Genomic DNA, 18,913 nt, shown 5'->3' with positions numbered 1-18,913 from the left:
GCAACTTTAGAACTGATCATTAAAAATTCTTGTTTTCAAACAGACCAATGCTGATCTACAGCTTGCCACAAATAGTTATTAAAAAACTCAGTCTATTTGTTCCAAAGAATACTAGATTAAGCTCTTCCAAATGCTTAGAGATAAAACCTAAGGTTGTAGCCATAAATACAACTGGAGACTGCCACACAGAGTTAAAATTATTCCCACATTAAACCTCCAGAGCACACCAGGACCAGGTAGAATCATTACAAGCAATGATTCTACATCTGAATTCTCACAAAGAAAATTTTATGGCTGAATTCTTATGAAGATGGGTAATTTCCACAGTGACAGGCGATTCTCAAAATAGTGCTCCTTGCAAATATCTGTATTTTACCTTCTCATGAGGAGCAAATTACTGAACTCTCCTCAAACGATGATAATTTTATCAGAGTTCCTAGTAACCTGACCCTTAGGTCCAACACATTGCCTCTGAATTTTAGCTGGTTGCTGCAGGACATTCTCTTTCAGAAGGACCTTCTCCAAGGAGGAAGCACAGGCACTCAGTCACAGCAGCCTTGGCCTGCCCTTTCTGAGGCCACTCCCAAACAGGCAGGGAGAAACTCTCTATTTCTCACGACTACAAGAGTTCTTTACATGTTCCCTTAATCCAATGGGTCACAAATACTTTAACCAAAAAACTCAAACCAAAACAGTGTAGAGTGATGAGGGAAATTAAACTGAATTATCAGTTACTGCAATGTGCAACTGCTGCTCATTTTTAAGCATCCCAGAACAATTTCTATTGCTCCTGAGGACAAATGACCAACTTTTATATATTTAAAGTAGACCTAAAAATTTGTCATGCTGAGAGGCTTAAAACCATGCAATGATTTCTTATCTAGCATACTTCTCTGGTTCTGCAGGTTTCTGAAGAGCGTACTTTATACAACATACTTATGCTAGTGATTTATTTCGTATTTCTGTTAATTTAGCTTCACAGAAAACTATGACAAATGTAGGAACTTATATTTTCAATTTACAAATCTTTCCAAAACAAACAACTTCTCCCTACTATTTAGTTACCAGAACTATTTCAGGTATAAAACTTTTCTCATTTTGTAAGGTCCAGGCCTTTAAAACCATCTAGGGGGTTTACCCTTGTGAGGTAAGATCTTTTGTATGCTTGTATAAAAATAGCAGGTTATCTTTCTAAATTATGTAATCTTACTTGCTAAATAATTTATGTCTAAATTCCAACCTGTATCCATGAATTTTAATGTAATTTGACTTATGAGAAAACTATTATAGTTACTATGAAGATTAAATTCAAACCTTAGTAAGTCCAGTTCCCCAGAATAAGCTAAGATTTCCAAGGATCCTATACGAAACCATGATTTGGCAAGTCGCAGCACTATTGCACCTTAAACATAGAGACAAGTGTGTTTAAATGTAAACACAGTATCAGCAAAATAAGATAGTTCCATAGCAAAAGCCATCATGTGTTGTTTCTATAGAAACAGATTTGATATATGCACAGTACAACTGATATTTTTGTAAGTATGCCTAATGCATAACAGATAAATGTGTACAATATTATTTTACTACACATGCATTTTCATGATAAAGTTTGATTTGCTATTCCAGCAACCACAGGCTAAATTCTGTTAGTGCATTAGTACTAGAATCACTCCAGAAATGCTAGCCTCAAAGAAAGAACATAAACAGATTTTTCCCAATGCTTTGCCATCTCACTCTTTTTCAGAGCAGGTGTAGATGATGTAGCAATGGCATGGTCACAACTGCATTCCCACCATCCTGGTATTGCTAGCAAAACAATGGAAAATTTCCCTACTTTTCAATACAATTTTTGTAATGACAAGTGAAAATCAAAATTGTATTCTTGCAATATGTATGCAACAACCATAGAAAAGCTGTTCAGAGGGCTTCATTTCTTCAACCAAGATATGCTTCAGATTGATTTTCTCAGGAGTGGTTTTATAGCTTAATAAATGAAATTAAGCCAATTTATTACTTTTTATAACACTTTTTTTCATGGAGAATTAAGTTACAGTGTTGTAATGTATTATTTCAATATATGTTCATTACCTCTTTCTTTCTTAATATTTCCATTGTAAAACTGGTCTCTCCACACATCATCATCACTTACAACTAAGCTGTAGCAAAGAACAAATGAAAATTAAAAACTACCTCAGCAAAAATAATTCATAATGAATATCAAAGTAATATTTTATATAAATTCATTTTCTTCTGTCGTGGGTTTGAGACAGGACCCTTGCCAGGAGGACGCACGAAAAAGGGCAAACAGGCTTCAAGCTTAAAGTTGCAAAAAGTGTTTAATTACCTAACAGAATTGGAGGATAGATGCAAGGCAAAAATATACTTTTCATACATTATTTTGTTCACACCCCTCCCTCCCTCTTACGAACCTATAGTATTCACCCCCTTTCCTCCTCTACAATCCACAAGCCAGGTGGGGGGGGGCAGGGTGTGGGGTCTCTTTTCAGTCCACAGAGCAGATTCTCAAATTTACTCATCACCACAATTCTTCTACTACAAATACTCTTTATCTCTGCTTGTTTCTCTCTCACTTCAGACAGTTTTCTGCTCTCACCCCCACCCTCTTAAGAAGCAGTCTCTGCACTCACCCCCCCCCCTTTTTTCCCTCTTTGCAAACTAGCAACACAGACAGGGGGCAGGTTGAGGGGTCTTCTGGTCAGTCCAATTAGGAAAAGATGTTCTCTACTTAGCCAGGGGTCCTTCCCACGAGAGACAGTCCTCTAGGAACTTCTTTGGCGTGGGTCCAATCTCATGAGCAACATCCCGCCTGAATTTTTGCTGCAACATGAGTCTTTTGTCCATAAGGTGCTGTGCAGACTCTCCCGAGCCGAGGCCAGGCTGCTTCCATGCCAGGAGCAAGGCCTATCTCTCTCAGTCAAGGCCTTTTGCAGTTTTAACTCTTAGATGAGACTCCCACTGGTTCACAGTCTTTTCCAGGCATCCACCTCCTCCTCTGGAGAGAGCTGTGGGTGTATTTCTGCATCCTTACAGACTCCATGGGCTGCAGGAGGAATTTCTGACTCCCCCATAGCTTCCACCACGGCTAGCAGAAAGTTTCAGCTCTGGTGCCGGAAGCACTGGAGCACCTCTTTCTCCCCCCTTCTTCACTGACCTTGGCACTCTCCATGCTGTTCTCCCTCACATATTTTCACCTGCACCTCCTCCTCCTCCAACTACAAAGTGAAAGAAGTGCGCGCCTGCTTTGTTTTGACTTTTTCTTAAATATGTTTTCACAGAGGCGTAACCAGCACCTCCAATTGGCCCAAACTTGGCCGGCAGCATGTCCATCACCTTCAGAGCCATCAGAGATTGGCTCTGCTGGACTTGATGTAAAAACTTCCAGAACTTGCACTCAGGACACACAGGAGCCATCTTTGTGCCACACCCCACCCCTCAGACACCTCCCTAGGCCTACTAGAACAGCTTCTGAGGGGCTCAAATTTCTCCTAGATGTTAAAAACACTTCGCTGATGTTTTGGGCCAATCAAAACCACCACACTTCATAAAAAAGAAAGATATTTTTGGTGGCATAGCTTTGTATTTACAAATGACACAGGCAAAGAATATGCTGAGGCTTACCAAGGCTCATTCCAAGAGGCATTTATTTTGTATTTAATACAGTGTTGTCCAATTTCATTACTCACACGGCTCTTGGGGAGAAGACTGTACTCAAAAAGAGTACTGCATTCACTTGGAACCTCAGTGATAGATTAGTGTGATTGTAACATTTATTAAGTCACAGTTTTCCTGGGGACAACATGGAAATTCTGAGGACAGAGAAATTAGAAACCGAATTGCTGCATCAGATAGAGGCTGCCCTTTACATGAGCCAAAATTATCTCAGAAACTTTGGGAACAGATCTGGGACCCTTAGCAGTAACTGCTACTGGTACTCAGATTTTTAAAACCAATCTCTTCCTTTCGCCATAAAATTCTGCACATCCTATAAATTTTCATGTTTATCCAAATATTGAGGTTTGCGAGAGTTCTCGCAAAAAATACAACTTTGCTTTAAAATATTTCCCAACTTTGCTTTAAAATATTTCCCAACTTACATTAATTATATTAAATAAAAAATGTAATTTCATTGTATTTTCTGTTCTATCAGGAAAAATCAGTCCTCACAAACTATGCAAGGGCATCATGTTCCTCTAAGGTTAACAAGTAGGAAGTTTTCTCCCTAAAGCAACTGGGATTTCTGACAATCCTGCAGATGTAATGCATGGTGTCATCTTCTGAAGGAGATCTTATCCCCTCAATAGGCACAGAAGACTTCTTGTTCAAGAGTCTAGCAGTGGGATAATTTAGCTCATTTTGTGTAATTCTTATTTGTCTTTGCTTGTTGATAACTGGAAAATATCCTTCTATTCAGGAGAGACATGGACCAATTGGATTGGGTCCAGAGGAGGGCCACAAAAATGACCAGAGAGCTGGAGCACCTCTCCTGTGAAGACAGACTGAGAGAGCTGGGGCTCTTCATGGGAAGTATGGGGAGACATTACAGCACCTGCCAACCCCTAAAGGAGGCTACAAGAGAGCTGGATAGGCAGTCTTTACTAGGGCCTCTAGTCACAGGACAAGGGGGAATGACTAAACTGAAAGAGGGCAGGTTTAGATTAGATATTGGGAAGAAGTTTTTTATTCAGAGGGTGGCGAGACACTGAACAAGTTGCCCAGAAAGGTGGTAGATGCCCCATCCATGGAAACATTCCAGGTCAGGTTGGAGGGGCCTTTGAACAATCTGATCTAGTGAAGATGTCCCTGCTCATTGAGGGGGGCATTGGACTAGATGACCATTAAAAGTCTCTTCCAACCCAAATTATGATTTTATGATTCCATGATTCAAAATATAGTTGGGTGGCATGTGCTTTGATATTTAATGCAGCCACTTATATCTGCTACCTATTAGGTAGTTGAAGACAGCAGAGAAGACAGAACCAAACTTTTCTTGGAGGTACACAGCAAAGAACAAGACACAAACCTAATATTGCTTTCATAAATATGACTGAAGATAGTCACAGCATTAATTCCCAAGAGTTAAATACTGAAAGTACACTATATTCTGGTTTTACATATTTTAGCACTGAAATTTTAGAAAGAATTCAGTTGAACCAAAAATGTGGCGTATGCATATAAACAAAAACATGTACAAAAAGTTCATGAAAAGACATAGCATGAAGTCTTACATAGTGCAGTTGCTTGCAACAGTAACTGTGTGTTTGAAACTAAATTGTTATTGTATTCAGTATTTTTGAAGATACCTAGTAGCTATTCAAACTGAATGTTCTATTAACTGCGAAGAACAGCCAGTGAATTCTTTCAGAATGGGAAAAATATATAGAAATCAATCTGCTCCTTTTACTGGAGCTGTACTGATACATGAAAAATCAGTGATTTTTTTTTTTTAAATACTCATTTGGAAACAATCGGTATGCCTGTAGGACTAAGTACACAAAACTCTGATATAAATGAGGTGGAAGAAAAACATCTTAATCATTCAAGAGAAAGCAAAAAAAATTAGTGTGGCAGGACACCCCCCTCCCCCTTCTCTCTCTCCCTGATCGGTCCCAGGAAATGGATGGCTCAGATTAGGTTGATAGTCCAATCAAGGGCTACCTGGTGCTGGCGACTGAAAGTCTGAAAAGACACTCCCCTGTGGAGTGTAGAGAGAATGAGAGAAAATTTTCAGTGACCTCAAATACACACTTTTATCCTATAAAAAGCTCACGAAATCTCAGAAAGCCAGAAGCTTTCTACATGGACACTGGAGCCTAAAGTAAAGCTTTCTCCCCTGAGCTTGGACGCAGGCTCTGTGGTTACTTCCCGAGGGATTGAGTGAGGATGCTGATGTATCCCCAGCTCCAAAAATTGGGTTTGGTAAGATCATCGAGTTTCCTAAATTGTATTATTCCGGCTAACTTATAGGTACCTTTCTTAACTTGCATTTCAGCTAGCTCAAGCAAGCATCTCCTAACTTGCATTTCAGCTAGCTCAAGCAAGCATCTCTTAACTTGCATTATAGTTCAAGCAAGCATTTCTTGCATTTTTAACTATTTTTATAGTTCAAGCAAGGTTTTACCCCATAATTGCATTTTTAGCTACCATAGTGTTGCAATTATGTATTCATTGTGTGTCTATGTGTGTCAATCTGTTCTATGTTTGTATGTTTGTTATGTTCTGTGTCAAATAAATGGTATTTTTAGACAAATCAGCCAGATATCAAAGAATCTTGCGAACGGGACTAAGTCTTGGGGAACTAGCTGTCTTAAAGTCTGTCAAACTGCACAAACACATAAAACTCCTCTCTCCCATTGCAAGACAATTAGAAACAGGGAATGAACCTCAGACCCCAACAAAATACCGTGTGAAGCAGAGTACTAGGGGACAGAAGGCACATAAGTTGTACTACTAAACTTTACTGTTTTGAGCAGACCTCTGCCAGAAAGGTTGCTTCCTTTTTACTATGTAACTCCTAGCAGGCTCTCTGCAAAAATTCTACACAATATCAGCACTTCTATTGCTGACAAAAAATCCATGGGGGCATCAACATTTAGTTAGTATGGACATGCAACGCTTGAGAGCTGGCCAGGTAGCTGAGCAGCCACATAAATGTACATTCCCACTAGAAAAGTAGTTCTCCAACAGTCCCTGCTGTTGGTAAGTACTAATACTGCAAAGAAGGCAGCAGCAGACCAGCTGTACACTCAACCATAGGAAATGGAGCACTGAAACTGCTCTTACACCAAAGAAGATGGAACAGCACTCACAGAAGGATGGATAGATTACATCCCTCCCTTCCTGGCTCTCGCTTAAGGGCTTGACTTTACACTCCCAGGGGCTCTGCCTGCTGTTCTGCATGAAGATCAAGCCTATGCAAGTAAAGTCCCCTCTGAGAACTTTGAGCATATTGGCTCACTTTTTTGACTGAATGCGCAACGCTGCTCACTGGTAGTCCCAGTATGTGACTAAAACAGTACTGTATGAGGTGTTCTTCATCTGGCAGTACAGTCATAAACTGTAGCACCCCATTGGGAACACAGCACTTAAATATAATAGAGCAAACCAGCCTGCTGGGTGTTCTGGGCTAAGCCATAAGGTTTTTCCTCCCACTTCTGCCAAGACTTGACAAGACCTCTGCTAAGTGCATCCCACCAGCCTCAGTACAACAGCTCCCCATCGGGAAGAATATGGCTGTCAGCTGGGGTTTTTCCAAATTAAGTCTTGCAAACAGTCTGCAGAGCTTGTACAACAGTTAAGAGAGCCAGGCATTTAACCAATCTGCCAGCAGAGAACTAAAGCACACTGTGTGCTCAGTAGAATTCGTGCACAGTAAAGGGGTAATTTCATACTGGTTTTGCACTGAACAATTTGTTGAGACGACAGCAAAGAGAGGCTCTAACCTGCCAAATGCTTTCCTACTGATATTCAGACAGATTTAAAGTTCTGCATTAACAGCCAACACCAAAAGGTCTCAAGACGAAGTCAGTGAATAAACCATCAAAAATGTCATTTACAAACACTGCACTTCAACAGAGTAAATGAGTTAGAACTAATGCTAAAGAGATTTGCAGACACTTTGCAAACACAGACACCTAGACATGTGGCAGCTGAGTACAGGCCTTTTCTGCAGAACATTTGCTTTCTCTGAAGCCTGAAACGCTGCAGTACAAACTTGAGACTACTTGGAACACAAAATGAACTTGGCATTTTAAACACAATCATCTGAAAATATTCAGTTACTTGATTCTGAGAAAATCATCCAAATAAATGAATGTATTCATCTCCTTTAGTTCAGACAGAATTAGTTTTAAATTATTTTTTTACTAAATCTCTCTCTCTCTGCTCAAGGGGTGTTTGCATAGATAAAGAATTGAGAGCAATTGCCTACATTCAGTTCTACCTCCAATATTAATGTTTGTTAATTAACTAGTGTATGACTGAGTTTTTCCCAGCAATCTGAAAAATGACGGTACAAAAATAGCCACTTTCAACATTTTCCTAGTTGGCCAGATTCTAGATGTGATTAACTTTATAGAAATTAGCCTTTTACTACACTAAAATTAAGCTGGATTTCTAGAATCCAGACAACTAAGTGGTGCAAATAATTGCTGGAGCTTATTATAATTGGAAAGTTTCATCCAAAAATCTCCAGAACTGGAAGGATATATTTTTTTCTGATCGCAGACACATGAAGAGATCTATCATCTTGAAAACTAACTGTCCTGCTTTATTGGTGTTCAGTGAAACTCAGTCACAAAACTACCTGTAAATTAGGATACTGTGGGGAAAAAAAAAAAGAGTACCTAGCAGCTCTGGTTGTAGGAATTCCAAGATAGTGCATGGCCTCGCTACACAAAAACTCTCGAACAGAAGAGCGAAGCACAGCTCTTCCATCACCATTCCTATGGAGAACAGAGAAATAAAGAACAGGTCATAAAATCAAGGCAAATTTCAAAAAGAAAACACAAGGTTTTGGAGTATGTAGAATAACTGCAACTTACCTGGAGTATGGAGTCTTTCCTGACCCTTTTAACTGCAGTTCCCACCTCTCACCATGCCTGCAAAAATACCATTGGCATTTCTAACAGTACACCCCAGGTTAACCATGACTCAGCTAAACTGAACCCAGAGTTCGATCAGACACTTAAAAAGAAGTCGCACCTGTTTGTATATACTCCAATCAAGTGGGCTCTTCCATCCCCCAGCTGACCTGCCCAGCTACCAAACTGACAAAAAATAAAATCAAGTTATTGTTCTCTATCATTTATAAAAGTTATATTTAAAACAATACAGATTACATGTAGGCCCTCACAAAAAACACGTTTGCTCACATAGCCGTTAAAATGTTGATCCCTAAAGCTGTATTTCCACACTCAGACCAAAAATTAATCAGAAAACCACAGGAAAGGAGTAAAACCAGTAATCCTCTTTTTTTTTGCCTTTAAGCTATGATGTACAGCTACGGACCTGTCTCTTTTTTATAATGAGCCTTTAAACCCACATGGCTCATTTTGGTTTTTTTAATTGGCAGTTACAAATCATATTCTACCATTCTTCTCCATGAATAATCATAGCCATTCCCATGGAACTTAACTCCCAGTAATCATGGTATTGTACTGAGGCTCTGTCCTTCTTCACTCCTCTGAGCAATATCTATCACAAAACAGAGCTGGCCAGGCTGCTGGGGTGCTAAGCAGACTCGGCAGCTAATGAAAGTTAGAAAGATAATTTGCTTCAGGCATAAACAAGAGCAGAGAAAGTAAACAGGGCACTGTGGAAGGATATTATAGTTCTTTTCCCCCTGCAGCCCTTACGAAGAACAAACCTGCAATCAAAAATTAGTAAGTGTTTGTGTACTCATAGGCATATATTTGTGTACTTACAGTTATTACCAAGGTGTAATTCACAAGAAAACACCTACACAGCTCCACCTGGAGGAACGAGCACCATACTTACCTGGTGACCACCATACCTATGGGCCAGTGGAACTGACCCAAATATCACTTTTCCACCACTGACGACCTCCAGAAAATCAGATGATCCTTTGACAGATATATCAAGATCCAAAATATTTTCAAGAACTTCCTGGAGAAAAAAAATAATACTTGAACATAATCAAATTGTCAGTGGTAATGAAAATGTTTTCTCTACAGATTTCATTATTAAAAGACATATCACAATATGTTTTAAATGCTCTGTTTGTTTAAAGCATAGATATCACAATAAATAGCACATGAATATTAAAATATACTTTAATATATATATTAAAAATCTCTACTAATTAGAGGGGAACAAAAAACAATGGCCAACCTTTGAAACAGCTACAAGACGAACTCTAGATTTAAAAGGTGTAGGATAGACAATTGAAAAAATGCAATTTCTCACATTACGGACATAATTTTCTTGGATGGCATCAATTGGAAAAGCATCTGTAAACATGAAACATACAACAAATGTCTTATAAAAACAATTCAGATAATATGTTTCCCCTTAAATATCTGTTTCCTCTTAAATCAAATAAAATATTTTTAAAACAATTAAAACCTGAAAAGTTACTACTTTGCCAATGTATATTAAACCTTCATGAAAAGCAGGTTCAAGTAAATTCAGGATTTTATTATTTGGAATTTTTGAAGAGGTCTGAATACTGCAGTTAAAGAATCTATCAGGGCACTCTAGTTTTAAGATCTAAACTATATCTAAGCATAGATTGAATTAAAAGTGTGACTAAAACAGCCTCAGGGTAGTTTCATGTTGCACTCAATTATATACACCCTAAAAGATATTTGCATGAGACAAAGAAGTTCAGCTTTCCCCACAGCTGAACAATGTAGTGCAACAGATGTAAGTCATTGTGCACCAGTAACTGCTGTATACAGCCCATATATAGCACTGATCACCAAGCAACCCAAGAAAACAGACCAAATCTTTTCTGAGTAATGTAAACAGCAAATGAAAGGGTTAGAAGACGTAGTTCTTGCTGTAGCATAACATGTACTCAGATGTGCTTCATTCTTCCTTCAGACCTACTCTGTGCCCTTCTCCATGGTAACACAGAACAAAACCTGTTTTAAAACAGTGTGGTTTACCATCTTCATGGATTTTTGCTCACAACAATTGTACAATTCCACAGTAATGATAAAATCCCAGTACCTCATAGTCACCGTTTTGTAAAAATTTTAAGTTAGCATCTCTGGAACCTTGCTGCTACCTATACATCTGACTACCTCTAAAGACAGGTCCTGCTCTAGCCAGCTGCCACAAGATTTATCATTATTATTTCTTAACGCTCACATGTAATTATGTCACTTGATGAAACTAGTTCTGTAATGTTATCATACCAATTATCATTATGATTACAAGCAGCTTTGTATGCCCGAGGGCTAGAAAACACTCCGTGTACTTCCAGACAGGTGTCAGGCTATCAACTCTGCAGTACCACGTAATTGGGAAAGAAGAAAACCCAAACCAAACAAAACATTTATGGCAAATCGAGCTTTAATTTTAAAACTAGTATTTGTGTATATCAGGTCTTTGCTTAGTGCCTGCTGCAGTAGCTGCTACAACCCACCAGGCAGAAGCGGCGGGCAGGGCAGGACAGAGTACAGAGCCCGGGACAGGAGCACACAGGCCCTGGGCAGGGCAGTGCTGGAAACAATATAACTTTAGAAATTTTATTGTATCTCTCTAGTTAGTTTTTAACTTGACTTTACCTGGGGAAAAGGAGTTTTCTTTAGGGTTTTTTTAGGAGATATATTATCACCCTACAGAGATGGGATTAACATACCACGGATTGGGAGTTGTGGGACATGGTGACTATCACAAACATCCACCAGACGCCTTCATCTCTGCTGTCCTGCGCATGGTGCTGCTGATAGCCCCCATGCCCTGCGGATGTACGGTTGGCGGCCACAATGTCCTGCGGATGTTCTGTTAATGGTCTTTATCTTTCTGGTTATCTTCGGGGTCACTCCCACTCCGTGGTATGTTAATCCCATCTCTGTAGGGTGATACTATGTCTCCTAAAAAAAAACCTAAAGAAGACTCCTTTTCCCCAGGTAAAATCAAGTTAAAAACTAACTAGAGAGATACAATAAAATTTCTAAGGTTATATTGTTTCCATCAGCAGGACAGGGCAGGACAGGCGCACGCAGCCCCGGGCAGGGCAGGCCGTACCGAGGAGGCTGTGGGAGGACAGGGCCCAGGCGCACAGCTCCGCCGCCCGGCGCACCGGGCACTGCCCCGGCTCGGGGCGGGAGGCGTTCGGGGCCGGGCAGAGCCCACGGGAGCCGCACAGCGCGGCCACACAGCCCCAGGCCAGGCAGGCGGGCAGCCAGGGCCGCCACCACATGAGCCCGGACCTCGCCCTCAAGAGTCACCTACGCGCCCGGCCTGCGGCCTCCCGCTCTCCACGAGGGCGAAGCGGGTGCCCGCCCGTCACCCCGCCGGAGGGCGGCGGCGGCGCGGGGCTTCCGCGTCCGGGTCGCGGCGGTGCCGGGAGGCGGTGCCGGCGCGGCGGGGCTGGGGGACACCATGGCCTTGCGGTGGTGGTGGCGGAGCGGCGCCTCGTGCCGCCGGGTGCCGCCGCTGGGCTCCGTGCCGGGCCCCGGTCCCCGCGCCCCGCCGGCCCCCAGCGCGGCGGTGAGTGCGGCGGCGCCGGGCGGGCGCGGAATGAATGGGGCGGGGGGCGGCCGGGGCTCCCTCTCCTTCGGCGCTCTGCAGCCTCCCTCCCGGGGAGCGCCGCGGCCCGGGGGCGGCTCTCTCTCTGCCGGGGCTCCTTGGTGCGGGCAGCAGCGCGCTCGGTGCAAGGTTAAACTCCGGCTCAAGGGTTTGCAGCGTTGGGCAGCGTGCGAGCCTCTGCGAGGCGGCCCTAGGTGGGAGCGGGGGAAGCGGCTTTCATTAGTGTGAGATGTTGAAGGCGTTTGTGTGTGTTAGCGTTGTGAGTGTCAGTGGGGGCAGTTCCCTCACTGCCTTGGTTTAGAGCTCCTTCGCGAGGCCGTGCTGCGGTTCTGAGCGGCGGCAGAGTGCTCTGGCGATGTGTCCAGCATCTGTTCTGAACGAGCCGCTGTTCCAGGGTTAAGCTGCACTGTGAAGAACTGTCTGTGCCCGCACTGAAGTAAGAGTAGGAAGAGATCAGCTATTTTTAACAACAGAACGCGGTGAGAGGTCCGAGAGAGCGACTCAGGAAGGTCTCAGGCTGGACACTGAAGTCAGACAGCAGCAGATCTGTGATAAGTTAGGGCTCCTCGCCTTCCCCTTGTCTCCTTGTATGGCCTTGTGTAAGCACGGAGGATGGAAGAGTGCCCTTGAGCCATTGCAGTGCTTTTGTTTTTCTGTCTGTCCAAGGAGAGACTTAAATCCACGTACGAGGAGGCGCCGAGGCGCGAGGAGCAGGTCTCCTTGAGCGTTTCTGCGGGAGTTTTTCCTGAGGCAGTTTTGGTGAACACGTGGATTGCGGTGATTTTGGGTTGGCTCAGCCCAGCTTTGGGCAGGGCTCGGTACTTCCTGGCAGCGCTCCCAGGAGCAGAGCAAAAGCTGTACTTCCTTTCGCAGCCTGTATCTGCTGGAATCATGTACCTGTGCCTTCCCCAGGCTCTTGGGCTCTGTCTGCAGGGAGAGGTCATTGGAGAGATTGCTAGGTTTGGAAGTTGGGTTCTGGTGTTCTAGCAGGGAAGATGGGCAAGTGTAAATTATGAACAGCAAACTGAATTGAAATTGCTTCAGGGGGAAACAAGGACATGATTTTCTGTTAGTGTACTTGTTCACTGAAACAGCTCTTGTCCTTTTCTTTGTGTCTTAATTTATGCAGTCCAGATTTATCTGCCAGGCAAGGAACATTTGAAAATTGCACCTTGCACAAGTGCAAAAGCAAGATTTTATTGGAGCAGCTTTGGCAATTTAGCTGATAAGGCTCCTGGGCTGGGCCTGCAAAGGGAGAAAGTCCAGCGCTCTGGAGCAGAGGAGTCAGTTCAGTGTGCCAGTTGGCACTCGTACCTCACGTGGTATGGAAGGGGATTATATCCCTTGTTTGCTGGGTGGTTAAAATGGAGAAGGAGGACAATGGTGATGGATACATCTTTTGGTGGTCAAATGTTTTCTGTCAGTTTAAAGTTCTAATGAGCTATCCCTGGTTTTATTTTGTGCAGATGTGTCACTTTACCCAAAGAAGTTCAACTTCCTTGTTTCCAAAAATATGTAGCATATTTTGGCGGTAAGTTGGAGATTCATATTGATATGTAGTGGGTGAACTGGGTAGTTAGATCTGTGAGCTGTAAACTTTGAAAATAAAGTTATTCACTCCAGTAAATAGTTGGGTAGTTCTGTGTAGACTGCTGCTACAGTGCTGAGTCTAAGTTGTCTCTTCTGGAGAGTAAAGGGCAAAGCAGCAATGCTGCAAGAAAATACATGTGGTTCACTTTAGGAAAAGAAACATAAGAAGAAGACTAAACTTCAACTCCAGGAAGCAAGCAAAAAAAAAGTCACCTAAGCTAAATGCATCTTAATGCATCTGGGTAGACCTTTTCTAGTGAACTTTCCTAGCATCATCATGCTACCTGAAAGTATTAATTTATTATGTAGCTGGGTGTAAAAAGGGAAAAATTTAAAATCTGAGTCAGAAATATTTTTCCAGGAGTTTACAGGAGAGGGAAGAAAGTAACAGATGACCCAAGGGTTTATGATCATCAATACATTGCTTGCTGTCCTTGCACCTTATGTGGGTGAAAAGAGTGTTTTGATGCCTTCATATATTTTAGCCATTTGGTTAAACCTTGTGTGAGGGGAAAGGGGGAGAAGGAAATGCTTCTGAATGCTTCTGTTTGGGGAATCAGGGGAACCTGGCTTTTAACAAGACTGCTCTCTTAAAAAACACTGTCACCAGGTTTCATCATACAAGTACATCCCACTTGTGTAGCTGCAGTAAGACAATTAGTGATGAAAAATACCAAGACCCTTTTCAGCTTGGTAGAAAAGACTTGAAGAATCTCTATGAAGATATTAAAAAGGTAAGGGATTCTGGTGACTTTTCTGGGTTGTTGTGATGATTGTTTTAATAGCAACCATCAATTTAGAGGATATTTATGGGCAGAATGTTATTTATTTTTATGAGCAACTGTTTGAAATTTAAGTTGAATGTGAAAGGAGCATTTCTCACATTTTATAGAACCAGAATGCAGTTTTTTTCTCCTGATTTGCAGTGCTGGAATGCATCATTTACATTTCAGATTTCTCATAGTAATTTTAAAAACAATTTCAGCTTACACTGGGTGGAATGAATGCAGGCAATAACCTTATACATGCATACTGTTTTACTTACACTAAACAGGTTGACTTTGTGACTTTTATGTTGAAATGCTCTTGTCCTTTATATAGGAATTGCTTGTCTCTGCAGCAGAACTTAAGGAAATGTGTGATTATTACTTCGATGGGAAGGGAAAGGCCTTTCGACCAATGATTGTGGTGCTAATGGCTCGGGCTTGCAACATTCACCATAATAATTCCAAGTGAGTTGGTTACTTTCAAATACAGCCATCATGCTTGAACGTTATCATTCTTGTGTTTCTGAAAAATACTTTATGAAAATAGAATGCTCTTCAGTAAAGCCTGAATGTAAGTTCCATCTTGGAACTGTATTTTTGTATTTGTCAGTGCAAAGGGAATGGCTGGGATTGTTAAACTGTGGACTATACTGCTCTTGTAACTGGTGATGGATAAATAATGTTGCCAAGTTACAACATTAGTAAGAATTGTAGCTTCTTGCAAAAATGCTTTATTAGAACCTTAAGTACTCTTTGAAACTATGTAAACTTAGTTTAAAGTATTTTGCATTTGTAACCACTCCTGTTCCTATTAAAGTCTGGTCACAGGTAAGAACTTTGCTGCGAGAAGAGATCTTCACAGGTTTTTTCAGTAATTACGCAGAAAAGCTGTTAAGCAGGTGGTATGGTTATATTCAAAGCTGTGAGACTTTGAAAACAGAGGAGTTTTTTCACCCTCTAGTAGCAAGTTTCTACACTTTAATGTAAGATTCTAAGCTTAGAGATGGTGTAATCCTCATGGTCTCCAAGTTACTTGTCTTTTGAAAGCAGTTTTAACTGAGCAGAACATCATGCTTGGCCTGTACTCTCTATCACTCCTTCGTCTGGCTCGTTGCAAATGCTTCACTCCACACATTCCTATCGACTGCTGTGTTTGCATTTTGAGGAAAGACGTTGGCTGGAGTGTTCTCTGCCTTCCAGCTATGCTTCTAGTCTTGCCTTGTATAGAATTTCAAATAGAAAATCTTTGGTCCCTATCCAGAAGTGTTTCTAGACTAATTTGTCAGCCTGAAGAGATTTCTCTGAGCTCTTGCATAATTTTTTTCTGTAGCAGTAGTTTGATGCCCTGTTGGACTTGATTACTACCTCAGAGCATGGCATGTATTTTGTTGGGTGGATCACACCTCCCCCTGAACCCCCTCCTATGTGAACTTAATTTTGAAGAGGAAAGCAAAACCTAGCTGGCAGCGTTGTGTCCTGTTTGTGCCAGTTCCTGTTGTTTTAGGAAAATACCATCCAGGATAAATGAACTTTGCTCCAGCTGGATTCTGTTGTCAGTTCAGGTCTGCTTCTTGTCATTGACTTAGAGATAGCAAAACGAACAATACTGTCTGTGAAAATCCTCAGGGATGCCTTTTGTCAATGACTGGCTTAATATTTTTGTGAGTGATCTCAACATGTAGGACAGGAGCATGATGATGGCACTTTTTGCTGGCAGAGTCTTTCTTGATGATCAGCTATCCATGATGAAATGTAAGGAAGAAAAATAAACCAAAAATTTCTTCTTGAGCTTGTAGGGTCATGAGTGTCCCATTAGGACATAACCCCAGTGTGGTTTGCAACCACCTTCTCTGTGAAAAACCTCAGTTATCCTAGCATGCATCAACCATCCAGTTCAGGTACAGGAGTGTATATCACACTTGTTGAAATCATCAGCACATCTGATCGCTGTGTTCAAAACAAGTTAGGTCCAGCTAGCTTTGGGCATGGATTGCAAAGATAATCATGAAGAATGAGGACTTGTGGTCTACAAATTTATCAGGAGCAGGGTGAAAGAGCTAATTAAGACAAAGCATTATGTTGCTAAGAGGATGGAAACCTAGGAGACTTAACAAATGGGACAGTGAGTTTTTGAAGCATCTTTCGAGTCAAAATAATGGTAAAAATAGTTTTATCTCATTCTAGTGTGTAGCATGCAAAGCTTATGAACAAAATCATGCATGCAATACTGAGAAGGCTGGAATTGATGTCATATAGTGTGGGAGTTGAACAGTGAATCAAAGAGAAATAGCAGTAGAAAGACTGAATTTGCCTTTATGCTCAAAGCATTTTTCCTGTCTTTTGACATGTATCTGCTCATGGACATGTTCTTGTCCACATGTAATGCTGTCTCAAAACTGTCAGGACCAATTTTGAGACCTGCCCTATGTCAGTAAGAAAGTGCTGCATATGCCTGGGGCAAGTGTTTGCTTTGCAGAAGGCAAGCCTCAGGCATAAGTCCTGTGAGTTATAGATGCCTGTGTCATTTGGCAGTGTTTGTACATCTGTTGCAGTTCTAATCAGCACCTCCAAAATATGTTCGCTGTTTAAAAGCCTCCTAAATAATCTGAATGTTCCTTGTATAAACCAGGCTGAGTCACTCTCTCTGTCATATTGCTTTTAGAATGAAAGGTTTTAGCAAAGGATGGAATGAAATCTCAGGGTATTTACCTTCTTCTGTGTCCTGTGCCAATTTCACTAGGCCTGTGACTAATTAAATATCCCATATGTTGATACAAGTCTTCACTGTACATGGTGACCAGTGTTTTTTGAGGGTTGGCAAGGCCACGCCAAAGGAATTTATATTTGTACTGTGGGTACCCAGTTTCTGTGAGCTGATAAAGTCTTATGGGCATTTTCTTCTCTTTTGCTTTTAAGCTTCTTGAAGCAGGCTGTGTTACACCTGCTCTGTGTATACATATATTTCAGTTCACATTGATGCTGTGATTGATTCATTATTGTTGTTTATTAAAGCAGCATTGTCTCCAGGTGACAAGTTGTTCTTCCAACTTTTTTATGTTTGTGAGGAAAATTGTGTATGTAGAGAAGTAATACTGCATATTTTTAATTCTGCTACTCTTCTACAAACCTGAGGGGAAAAATACTTGCCTTCCAATGTTTTTTTAAGATGTTTTTCCTCTTTGAAGTTGTCTTTTCCCTTGAAGCATTTTATCATTCTTTTCCTCAGTTAATACTGATTCTTCTCCCAGGCTTGTTTTTCATTGTTGAGGCTTTGGCTCCCACACATGTAATTGAAGACATTGACCACACTATCTATAGGCTTGTAGGGTGAGTCAATATCCTGTGCTGTTCATCCCTAGAATTTTTTTTTTAATTTTGCCTCTGGGTTTTGTATTGCTGATGTTCAGTTTCTGCTTCATCTTGCTGCCATTCTCAACTGTCATATAACTTGCTAGACCCAGCATGCATTTGCCTGCTTTTTCGTTTTGGTTTGTTCTTTTTTTCTTCTTTATGTGCAATACTTGTATAAAAAGTAGTACTTTTCCTTGTTTGACTGTTAGAATAACAAGGAGACGTCCTTTAGTAAGGCTACAGGTCCTGATCTTCTGAGGCTGTCCAGAGTGATCTCTTTCTCTTCACAGAGTCCCAGCAGAATAGCTGAGATTTCTGGAAAGAATGGAATGGAATGCCTACCTGGCTCTGCTTGCAGGTTAGGTGACAATTTATGTTTAGATTTGAGGTAGGTGAGGTATTCACTATACCCTCAGCAGGTTAAGAGCTCTTCTAGAGTGAGGTCACTTTATTTTGGTCATTATAAGGAAAATGACCGTTATATAAAGAATTATCTGAACTGTTATCAAAAAGGTAAGAGACTGAAGCATTCAAATTGTCCTGTGCTGGGATATTGTTTCTTTTCTCTTGAAGTTCTAAGTGTCAGAAGTCCAACCCTGAGTCTTTAAGTCCCTTGGGAAGTGGCTTTTTGCTTGTTGATAGCAACTTGGCTTTGTGTGAGAGTAAGAATTGCTGTAAATAGTTTAAGCTGAGGTCATACAAACCCTCAATTTCACACACCCACTGGCATTTCTCACATACCTGTGTGCACAATTTCACAGAATTATCACTTACCCTGACAGGACGTAATGTTTCTGTTTCTGTATTCTCCAAAGGTGTTCGCAAATAAGAGTTTTTATTTCTTTTTCTGCTACCAAAATGAGGGGGCCAAAGAAGTAGAGAGACGATAGAGAAAATAGTGAGCACAAAAGATTTAGGGGGGGAAAAGGGAAATAAACTTTTCAGAATAGTGTGCAAAACACTTA

General features: G+C 41.3%; 2 protein-coding genes across 4 annotated transcripts in view; one reads left to right on the top strand and one right to left on the bottom strand.

Moving 5' to 3' along the window:
- LOC146440867 (uncharacterized) overlaps positions 1-12,014 on the bottom strand; it is a 27,228-nt gene extending 15,214 nt beyond the window's left edge. For 2 of the 3 annotated variants that reach the window (XM_085050468.1, XM_085050470.1), the window contains exons 1-8: positions 11,737-12,014; positions 9,871-9,989; positions 9,517-9,645; positions 8,722-8,786; positions 8,562-8,618; positions 8,364-8,462; positions 2,089-2,156; positions 1,315-1,402 (exon numbers count right to left, since the gene is read on the bottom strand). In XM_085050468.1, coding sequence (XP_084906594.1) covers positions 1,315-1,402; positions 2,089-2,156; positions 8,364-8,462; positions 8,562-8,618; positions 8,722-8,786; positions 9,517-9,645; positions 9,871-9,989; positions 11,737-11,911 — 800 coding nt within the window. In that variant the 5' untranslated portion in view covers positions 11,912-12,014. Of the gene's footprint in view, positions 1-1,314; positions 1,403-2,088; positions 2,157-8,363; positions 8,463-8,561; positions 8,619-8,721; positions 8,787-9,516; positions 9,646-9,870; positions 9,990-10,901; positions 10,999-11,736 lie in introns of those variants that run through there. The other variant, XM_085050469.1, reaches the window with a different exon arrangement.
- PDSS1 (decaprenyl diphosphate synthase subunit 1) overlaps positions 12,007-18,913 on the top strand; it is a 22,547-nt gene continuing 15,640 nt past the window's right edge. Inside the window, exons 1-4 of the mRNA XM_085050481.1 lie at positions 12,007-12,201; positions 13,707-13,771; positions 14,441-14,564; positions 14,932-15,062. Coding sequence (XP_084906607.1) covers positions 12,094-12,201; positions 13,707-13,771; positions 14,441-14,564; positions 14,932-15,062 — 428 coding nt within the window. The 5' untranslated portion in view covers positions 12,007-12,093. The remainder of the gene's footprint in view (positions 12,202-13,706; positions 13,772-14,440; positions 14,565-14,931; positions 15,063-18,913) is intronic.

Source organism: Lichenostomus cassidix, chromosome 2 (assembly GCF_008360975.1).
Source record: "Lichenostomus cassidix isolate B80296 chromosome 2, HeHo_3.0, whole genome shotgun sequence".
Lineage (NCBI taxonomy): Eukaryota > Metazoa > Chordata > Aves > Passeriformes > Meliphagidae > Lichenostomus > Lichenostomus cassidix.
This window is presented reverse-complemented; position numbering and strand designations above follow the sequence as displayed.